This window comes from Python bivittatus, unplaced genomic scaffold (genome assembly GCF_059951505.1).
Source record: "Python bivittatus isolate LINGU-HERP-01145 unplaced genomic scaffold, Pbiv_v1 ctg000340_np1212, whole genome shotgun sequence".
NCBI lineage: Eukaryota > Metazoa > Chordata > Lepidosauria > Squamata > Pythonidae > Python > Python bivittatus.
In genome coordinates, this window is record NW_028277056.1 from 17,538,859 (window position 1) to 17,548,966 (window position 10,108).

The 10,108-nt window shown below is 46.1% G+C and overlaps 1 protein-coding gene across 1 annotated transcript; it reads right to left on the minus strand.

Annotated features, from left to right (window-relative positions):
* Nucleotides 1–6,573: 6,573 nt before the first annotated feature.
* On the minus strand, nt 6,574–9,807 carry LOC103051918 (vitelline membrane outer layer protein 1-like). The gene is made up of 3 exons (XM_007439099.3): nt 9,585–9,807; nt 8,835–8,929; nt 6,574–6,940 (listed from the first exon to the last, which is right to left on the minus strand). The coding sequence occupies exons 1-3, from the start codon at nt 9,753–9,755 to the stop codon at nt 6,649–6,651; spliced, it is 558 nt and encodes a 185-aa protein (XP_007439161.1). The 5' UTR covers nt 9,756–9,807; the 3' UTR covers nt 6,574–6,648.
* Nucleotides 9,808–10,108: the final 301 nt, after the last annotated feature.

Consider the following 10,108-nt stretch of genomic DNA (forward strand, 5'->3'; position numbering starts at 1 on the left):
TACTTGGGCAAAGTTGGGTATGAATTGCTGATAGAAGTTAGCAAAGCCCAGGAAACTTTGAAGTTGTCGCCTGGTTTTGGGAGCCTCCCAACCCGTGACGTCCCTCACCTTGACCAGGTCCATTTCAATTCCCTGATGCGAAATTCTATACCCCAAATAGTCAATTTGCTGTTTATGAAATTCACATTTGGAGAGCTTGGCATACAATTGAGCCTCCAGTAGCTTTTTTAGTAACTTCCTGACTAATTGTACATGTTGCTCCATGGTTTCAGTGTAAATCAGGATATCATCCAGATAAACCAACACCCCTTGGTATAAATCCTCTTGTAACACCTCATTTATAAGTTGCATAAACACCCCCGCCGCTCCTTTTAATCCGAACGGCATTATTTCATAACGGAAGCACCCTAGGGGCGTATTAAAAGCAGATTTCCATTGATCTCCTTCCCGGATTCGTACCCTGAAGTACGCCTCCCTTAAATCCATCTTCGTGAAAATGTTCCCTTTGGATAAATGGGCTAACAGGTCTTTCATCAAGGGGAGTGGGTACCGGTTGTCAGCAGAAATGGCATTTAGCCCTCTATAATCTGTGCACAAACGTAGGGAGCCATCCTTCTTTTCCCTGAAAAGCACCGGTGCAGCAATTTGAGAATGTGTAGGTACAATAAAGCCTCTCTTTAGATTCTTATCAATGAACTCCCGCAAGGCTTCCAACTCTTTGGCTGTCATTGGATACATTTTCTTCCTTGGAAATTTAGCCCCAGGCTCAATCTCTATGGCACAGTCGCTGGCGCGATGGGGGGGTAGCTGATCTGACTCCCTTTCGCTAAACACCTCCTACAGGTCGTGGTATTGCTTGGGAATCTGATCTCCAGCCTCCACTGCCTTTTCCACACTCACAGCGCCCATTTCTCCCTCTGACAACGTCTCGGTAATTCCTTTCACTTCCACTCCCCCCTCCTTCGGGAAGCGCAAGATCTTTTCCTCCCAGTTTACCTCTGGGTTCTTCCTTTTTAACCAGTTCATGCCCAGAAGCACTGGGTTGCAAGCCATGGGAGTCACTAGGAATTTAATAGTCTCTTTATGGTCCCCTATAGTTAGCTCGAGCTCTTCAGTACGATATTCCACCAGCCCTCCCCCTGCTGGGGATCCGTCCAGCTGGGTAAAAATCACAGGGGTTTTGAGTCTCTTTAAGCGCAGTCCCAAACCCCGGGCGAGGCCGGGATTAATCAAATCTCAAGAGCAGCCAGAGTCTATCAGCGCCCGCATCTCTGCCCTTCGATTTGTCCTCACCACCCTTAGTTCCACCCAAATTTTAATGGGACTCACCCCCATCTCTTCGCTCTCCGAGTCCTCCCGTGAGCTGCTTTCTTTCTCTGGAAGAGCAGCCGCCTGTCGGAGAAAGAGCAGAGCTAACAACTTCCGGGTTTTGCCTCCGCCGTGTGTTGCCGCTCTAGCTCCCGCCTCACTGCCTACTGCCACTGACTCCTTCTTGCCGGGCTTCGAAGACTTCAGTCCCTTCCGCTCCGTCTTCTTGCCTCCTTGCTCCATCTTCGCTTTAGGGCACATGGCGGCAAAGTGCCCCGGCTCCCCGCAGTTGAAACAGATGCGACGGCTCCTGCTACTGTCCGGCGCGCTGGTCTTCGCCTTGGGCGCCGCCTTCTTTGTTCCAGGTAAGGGCAGAAGTCAGGTTCTTGCTTCTATGGTGCGCCATTGCTCCTCCACTTCGCCGGCCATAGTGACCCATCCATTAAAGGTTTTGGGGAAACCCCGGCACAGCATGCACTGCAACAATTCGGGTTGTAAGCCCCTCTGGAAAAACTCGATCAGGAGCTCTTCAGGCACGTTAGGCAGCCTCTGAGCCAACCCCCGAAATTCGTAGGCGAACTCGGATACCGACTTGGACCCCTGCTTCAGCCTTTCCAGGTCGCGTCATGCTTTTAGCGCCACACACGGGTCTTCAAAGCACGTGCAGAGAGCCGCCATGAAATCCTCTAATCTCCTTAAAGCCCGGTCCTTCGCCCTGTGCAGGCCAACCACCCATTCTGCAGCCGTGCCTTCAAAAAAACTGGACACATAGGAGACCTTCTCCTCCTCGCTGCGGAACAAACCCCCATAGCCCTCCATGTAGATCCGGACCTGGGTGATAAAGCACGCCAGCTGCTCAGCATCTCCCCCGAATTTCATGGAGATGCCCCGCTGCTGCATTGGGCTCTTCTTGGCTCTGCTAGGTGCGAGATCCTCCTCCTCCTTGCTGGAGGTCTCACCTTTGGCTGATTGCTCTGCTGCCTCCGTTCCTCCGGGTGTAGCCGCTGACTCTCGCATAGGGAGTGTAATTCCCCCTCCAAGCAGCTGATCCACCGCTGCCTTTAGCGCTCGCATATCACTGGATAGGGACCCCATCTGCCCTTCCAATTTCCCCATCCGATCTTTCATCGAAGGGCCTCTTCCCTTCATCGCCGTGGCCTTCACCCCCACTCGGGCTTGGCGCGATGATTGCACCAGCTCCTCCTGGGTTATCACCTTCACTTCCAACGGAGGAGGGACCGGTCTCTCTTCTTCTTCTTCAATGACATTGTTAGCCATCCCATTTCTCGGTGGGTCCGGTCAACATGAGGCTTTGGACTTCCCGCAGGGCAAGCTCCCTGGTGGAAGTCTTCACAGGGAATCTTAGCAAAATGTAACGAGCTGCCACCTGTTGATCCCAAATCCAGTAACTTTCCTTGCAACCAATATTGATTCAAAAGAAAGTTCATTTATTGAGAATAAGTGTACAGATCCAAAGCATTCCTAAGACTGAGCAAAAGCGCGCCAAGAGTTGTTTTTCTTACTTTACCCCCCCCCCCTTCATCTCCCTTAGTTCTTGGTCTTCTGATTCCCTTGCTGGTACGACCTTGCACATTCCAGTGCCTGTGATAAGGAGCCATCTGCTTTTAACAGTTTCTCATTCCTTCTCTCCCCCCCCCCCCCCTTTTCCAATGGCAGAACCGCAGCATGTAAAAAGCAATTTCTAAACTATCCATATAATGATCTATTATAGAATCTTGCGAGGATTCTGACAGATGGGTGGTGACAAATTTGAAACATAAATAAATAAAATAAAATAAATAAATTCTACGACAATGTTTCTCAACCTTGGCCACTTGAAGATGTGTGGACTTCAACTCCCAGAATTCCCCAGCCAACATGCTGGCTGGGGAATTCTGGGAGTTGAAGTCCACACATCTTCAAGTGGCCAAGGTTGAGAAACACTGTCCTACAGGAATTTGTGAAAGGATAGCTGCATCATCAGCATATAGAAGAAGTGGAATATCTACCCCAACAGTCTTGGGGTGCTAGAAGCTTGAGTTGGATAATCTGCCTGATAGGGGAGAGTTTAAACAGAGGATGAATAAGGTAAGAGCTAAGATGCAGCCTTGCCTAACCCCCTTTCAGACAGAGATTGGAAACTGCTGGGATAATTTTTTAACCAACTAGGCAGTCTCCTTTCCACTATAATTTTTTAACCAACTAGGTCACTGCTTTCCACTATAAAATCAAGTAATTCTCTGAAAGGAAAATCCAACAGATTATTGCCCTATCTTTTTCTAGTACACAGCTAGCAAAGTTATTCAAAACATCTGTAGAGGAAATTACTGGGTAGGTGCAAATGTATACTGAAGGAGGAACAAACAGGTTTTAGTGCAGGATGTTTCCTCTTTGGATTAAGCTATGATCTGCCAGCACCTCATTGGGAATACACCAACCAACTCTGTTCCACGCTTTTCCACATTTACTGTATTGACTTTAGGGTTGCTTTTGACTTGATTTCAAGGACAACCTGCAGTGCAAAAATTCTTTTCTTGACAAACACTTATTGTTTTTGCTACTTAGACTTCATGAAGAATGGTAGCTAAAACTTAGGCATCATTAGGATGTCTTTCAAAGTAAGTTCCTATAAGGAGATATGTCAGGGAGGGCTAAATCTTGGTGCCTTTTCTTTTTAATTATTATTCTATAAACTCATGGGTAGCCCACCATTTTCTTAAACTGGCAAAGAGGTCTCTATCTTACTGCATGCAGATGACACAGTAATAATGTCACTGACCCTGGCTGGCATGAGCGGAGGCTGTTGGAGAATGGGAAGGGTGGGAAGGGGACAGCAGGTTACCCAGCCACACAGACACAGTGTTCTTCTATCAGTTAAACTGATTTTTATTGTTGCAATGCAAATAAAGTTCCTTAATTCTTTCAATTGCTTCCTCCTTTATTTACTACGGTTACTAAACTTAATCATTGTTTTGTTGTGTTAACTCCTTCTTTACACAGCTTTGATTTACTTTTGCTTTCTGCTGTTAGCCTAGAGAAGAGGAAGGAAAGACGGGAATATAACCCTTTTCCCTGAGCCTCCTGAAAGCCAGCACCTCAGGTACACTTCTCCACTGTGTTACTCCTGGTCTCTCTTTTCCAGTGCAGCTCCAGCAGTTTCACTCCCGATGTTGGGATTCAAGAATGCCAAGGAAGCTCTCAGACAATGGCCATTAGATAGGGAAGATAAATATAATAGGCCTCACTGCCTGGAGATGGGGCAGTTTGGGGACTGGTATCATCATTATATAAAATTGATGGCACCCAGCTTTATATCATGATTCCAGGCCATGCTGGAGTTGCTCTCAAAGACTTGTCTCAAGGCCTGGAGGTTGTGAGGGTCTAGTTGGAGAAATCAGGTAGAAATTGAACACATTGGAGTTGGTGCTTATCCATTGGGGTTCCCTTTTGGTTCCGGTGGTGACATTGGGTGGGGAGGCACTACCTCTAAAAGAGCAAGTACATATTTGGGACCCTCCTAGACTTGTGGCTGTTGCTGGAGCAGCAGGTAGAGGTTGCAGCTAGTGGTCCCTTTGCCCAGATTTGGCTATATGCCAGCAGCAGCCTTATCTGGGATGAGAGAACCTTGCTACAGTGACTTATGCCCTCATCATTCATATCTATCTCTATCTATTATCTATCTATCTCTCTAACTATCTATCCACCTATATATCTACCTACCTATCTATCTCCAGCTTTTCTTGTCTCTTGTCTCTAGTAGACAAGGACCAGAAGACAGCAGTGGTGATAGATGTAGCAGTGCCAAGTAACAGCAACATCAGGAAGAAGGAGTATGAGAAGCTGGAGAAGAACCAGGGCCTGAACTAGAGAGGATATGGAAAGTAAAGGCCAGTGGTGGTAGGAGCACTTGAGGCTGTGACTCCTAAGCTGGGAGAATGGCTCCAACAGATCCCAGGAACAACATCAGAGCTCTCTGTCCAGAAGAGTGCAGTGCTAGGAACAGCTAAGATACTGCGTAGAACCCTCAAGGACCCGAGACTGAGAAAGACACATACCACCCACAGGGTTTTTTTTTTCCCCCATATATAGATAAGATTTAAAAACTGCCCAGCTATAGAATGATTCTCAAAGGGCAGGTGGAACATCTCCATCTAATGTGCCAGTTGTGCCCATTCTCTTGTCACGTTCATGTAGGGTTTCTTCCAGTAGTCCACTTATCGTCAGATTGTCCTGGACTCCAACATCTGGACCTTGTTAATCTGGGCAATGTCCAAGCCAGCATGACTCTCTTAGTTTGTGTTACTCTCATACTGAAGGTAAGCAAGTGAAGTGTTAGGGGATCTTCGCCCAAGAACTCCTACTGGTAAGGTAGGTACCAGCCGGGATTCGAACCCCGGTCTTCCACGTCAAAGGTGGTGCTCTAACCACTATGCTATCCAGCCACTCTATCTATATATATTAGATTTAAAGGCTGCCAACTGTAGAATGACTCTTGAAGAGCAGGTGGAACAGTGTGCAAGTTGTACCCAGTCCTGGATCAGGCAGCCCTCCAAATTGTCATTTATGTCCTAGTCACTTCATGGTTGGACTATTACAATGTGCTCTCCATGGGGCTGCCCTTGAAGACCACTTGTTTAGACTACTGTAACATACTCTACATTAAAGGGGTTGCCTTTAAAAGCAATCCACAAGCTTCCGTTGATACAAAATGCACAGCCTAGATGCTCACCAGCAGTTGCTGTTGGAAACATGTGAAACCGGCCTTGCATTAGTTGACAGTTAGCTTCCAGGCACAATTTAAGTGCTCGTGTTAACCTCTCAAGTCCTCTACAGCTTGGTTCCTGGCTATCTGTAGGACCATATCTCCCCATTGGTATCAGCCTGTCCCTTGAAGTCATGCTCGGATGGGATAAGCAGCTGATGGTTCCCATTTTTGGAAGGTCAAGGGCATTGCTTTTCAGTGCCAGCCCTCTGGAATGGCCTGCTGCTTAAGATCAGATCAACTCCTGCTTTCGCTACCTTCTAGAAGAAGCTGAACAGACCATTTCTGGAGGACAGAGTTAGTTGGAGGTTTTGTTCAAGAAAAAAACTCCCATGTACCTCATCTTCCACATATCAGGGCTGCCCTCAAAGATTCAAAACGTTTTTTAGCATCAACTTTCTTTGGTTGTTAACCGATCCTGGCATAATTTTTCCCTTAATATTTCCGTATTCTCTGAAGTAAAAGATGCAAAGTAAAAAAGCAAATAACTTCAGACCAATATATACATGGAGAAACACCCTGTTCTCAGGTTAATTTTTAATTGTAATTAGGGTTAGGTAAGAAACATGTATCAGCCATTAGCAGCAGAAAAGCTTCACATCATTGAGTGCTGTGTCATCACCCCTGCCCTGTGAACCCTCCACCCTTGTTTGGATCCCACAGATGCCAACTGAGGGGCAGCGATGGCTCCATGCCCCAAAACTACCCCAGTGCATCCCATGGCCCACCAGGGCACTACCATCACTGCAGGTGAATTGGATGTTGTTAGCTGCTGTATCATCACCCTTTCCTTGAGGTGGTTCCACTCTCAGAGAAAAAGAAACCAGGTAGCCTGAGGGACAAAATTGGTTCTCTGTCCAGGTTCCCCACCTGCCAAAAAAGACAATAATGGATGAGTATCTCTTTGGTGCCTAGATTAAGCACTTGTCAGCAGTCCAAGAGATTCAGGTGTAACGGTTAAGGTCTTGGGCTAGGACTGTGGAACCAGGCTGAATGTTATTTCTGGCTATCAAAATTCATCAATAACTCTGGGTCAATAGCTGAGTCTCAGCCCAGTCTGACTCATTGGGCTGTTGTTGAAGGAAAAAAAATTGGAGGTGTTGATTTGGGAGAGGGGTCTTTGCAATAAAGACAGTTGGAACAGACATCTCATATGCCCCAATCCTGCCCTCATCCTGCTTCAAGGCATTTTGCAGAGGCCCTATTTGGCAGTTAACCAGATTAAATGATCTGATAAATAGGTAAAAGGTATGTATGCAAATAATTCATATTTTCCAACAGTGCAATCCCATCACCTTTAATACAGCAATCAAACCATTCCCTGGCTGAATCTGACTGAATTGACTGGGATTTGATTTTGAAGAGATTTGCCCAGAATTCCAGAATATGACATTAAGAATAACCACACTGCTGCCCTTCATAAACAGCAGCTGGACATGTCACTCAGCACTACGGCCCATGTCTTGCCACAAGGAGAGCTACAACAACGGTAGACAGATGCATGAGCTGCACAATGAGAGAAGTGTGTGGGAGACTAAGCTCTGTAAGGGTTGTGGTCGGAGTGATTGCGTGTAGGGAAACAGCAGGAGAGCAGGGATTAAAAGGATGGCGATAAATTTGCTATGGCTGCCTGTCACCGTGCGATGAGGTTCATTTTTGGACCAGAGATGTATTATGAAGCAAAGGTAGCAATGGACACAGAGTCACACAACATTGGAGGCTATTTAATGTTTTGTTTTCTTTCTTTTTTTTACAGAAGGCATTACTTTTTTTACAGAAGGCATTTACAGAAGGCATTTACAACCAGGTGAATGACAGAGTGCTGGGGTCAGGTTACTTCCCACATCTCCCACAGGAAAAGGCTTGGATTACTGGTGGGTGCTCAGCATTACTTGACTCAGCACAGCCAGAACCCCATCCACTTCTGTGCTGGGGGAAGAACCTCTTTCTGGGTCTTCTGTCCACTTTTCCCCAAAAAACAGGGCTTCTATTCTGGCAGCCAATTCTCCCCTCTCTCCTCCCCAGGAATTTGGGTGAAGCTGCTACCTGCAACCAGCCAGATCCTTTCTAGCCCTCCAGGGTCTGGAGTCTTGGATGGAGTTCATCCCTCTGGCTCTTCTCACCCCAAGCAGGAACTGACACTTGTCCTGCACAGCTCACTTCACTCTCCTGCTCTTCTCCAGCCTTTTCTCTCCAACTTCTCCTTCCACTCCAGCAACAAACTTTGATTCTCCACTTCTCTCTCCAATTTTGGGTTACTCTGGCAGCATGTCCCACAGCAACTGAGGAGGTGGGCGTCCCCCCAGGGCTCTGGTCCCCAATAGCTACATACCTCCCTCCACCAATGCGTCTGCTTACTCCCACACAAGCCCTGGCTAGCAGTCAGGTCAGTTCATCAAGCCCTGGGACAGTGCAGCTGCCCTTCAAGAACATGAGTGAGCTGGTTCTTTTCTCCTTTTCCTCAACTCCATGTTGGGTTCACACCAGCAAAACCACAGCCATGACAGGCCTCAAAAGCCATATACCACACACCCAAAATGTTAGTAGCTATCTGTGCACCTCTCAGGAACAGAAAAGTCTCCATCCATGTCTCAGCATCAGCTGCTCATTCAGAGAGGCCATTAAACAACACTTCAAGTGCCCTGCCTTTCTGAAATCAGTAAAGCTGACTTTCAGGGCTGGATTAGCAATGAACTAAGCAATAGTCATCTCCTCTCCCATTCTTGATGACAAGAACATGAAATACAGCAAGTCAGTTACTCACGGTCCAACTGTAGACTCAATTGTTCTGCCATCACTACAGTACAAGCGGATTCCATTCAGAGCTGTATCATCGCCATTCCCTTGGGATCTCTCTACCTGAAAAAATGAGACTGATAAAGTTGGAGATCAGCCTTTCTCCCCTTGGTGTCTGTCAGACTTCAATTCTCAGAATGTCCAACATTGACCTATAAATACGGGACAAAGATCAAGACTTGATTTGCCACACACAATAGTTATGTTCAAACAACCTGCTTAACATGGTCATTGAATTAACCCATTTTCTCTGTTTGGATAATACCAGAAAGAAACCATGCAGACAGAATTCACAATACACATTAAGCCACAAAAAAACCCATAAACAATCTTTACCTGTGATGGGATTGCAACCATCAGGTCCATCAACATCTTGGTTAAGCATATTATATGGACACAGCTAATGGGATTCTAAAGGAACACATACCAACTTGCCTGGAATTCAGTCTTTAACACCTAATGGTAAAACCTTCTCAAACTGAACTGACAATTACTCCCCATATTCCACACCAAACCTGATGCCTTTCTTTGATTATAGAATAAAAAGGGTTAAACAGCATCACAATCACTTCCCGACTGCCTTTCTTAAAAGACAAAGTGAAAAATAACAGAAGTGTCCTATAACACCCTTGTCCTCTCAAACATTCCCTTTTTGAATTTTAGAACTAATTTCAGGGGAATACTCAGAAACAAAGGAGTATCTGAAAAGAGCTTTTACCTTCAAGGAGAAGCCATGAGCATAACCAGTGGAGCAAAACTCACTTGAGCCCCAGGAACCCCAGGGACCTCCATTTGGCACAGTGAGCACATATCTATAACTTCGGGCTTCTGCATTCCACAGGCAGCAGGAGACGGTCAAGAGAAGAATGGTGCTGACTGAGAGATCCATGGTAAAGCAAACCAGTCTGAACAAGTGTCTTCAGAAAATGCAGCCTCCAAAAACCAGGAATCATTTATATAGTGTCCACAGTACCACCCTCAACAAATAATGTTTCTCAATCCTAGTAAAGTAAGATCAATTTCTGTAACGTCACACTGAGTTCCTTCATGTTAACAAATAATTGGGTTTGTTTTAAATGTCGTAACTCACTGGCTTCAGACATTACAGCCTCTGGAATTTACAGTTTTAAGGGCCCTGGGTGATACTAGAAACCAGAAAGTGAGGTTAATACCTCAAATGCAGCAAAATAATTTAATTCCTGTAAAATCAGTCTGAGTTTCCAAGGTGCAACTGGGGAAGAT

Coding starts and splice junctions, on each gene's coding strand:
- LOC103051918 (XM_007439099.3), bottom strand. CDS start 9,755: ATGGATCTCTCAGTCAGCACCATTCTTCTCTTGACCGTCTCCTGCTGC. Junction 8,930..9,584: donor CTCATGGCTTCTCCTTGAAG/GTAAAAGCTCTT, acceptor TCATTTTTTCAG/GTAGAGAGATCCCAAGGGAA. Junction 6,941..8,834: donor ATTGAGTCTACAGTTGGACC/GTGAGTAACTGA, acceptor CTTTTTTGGCAG/GTGGGGAACCTGGACAGAGA.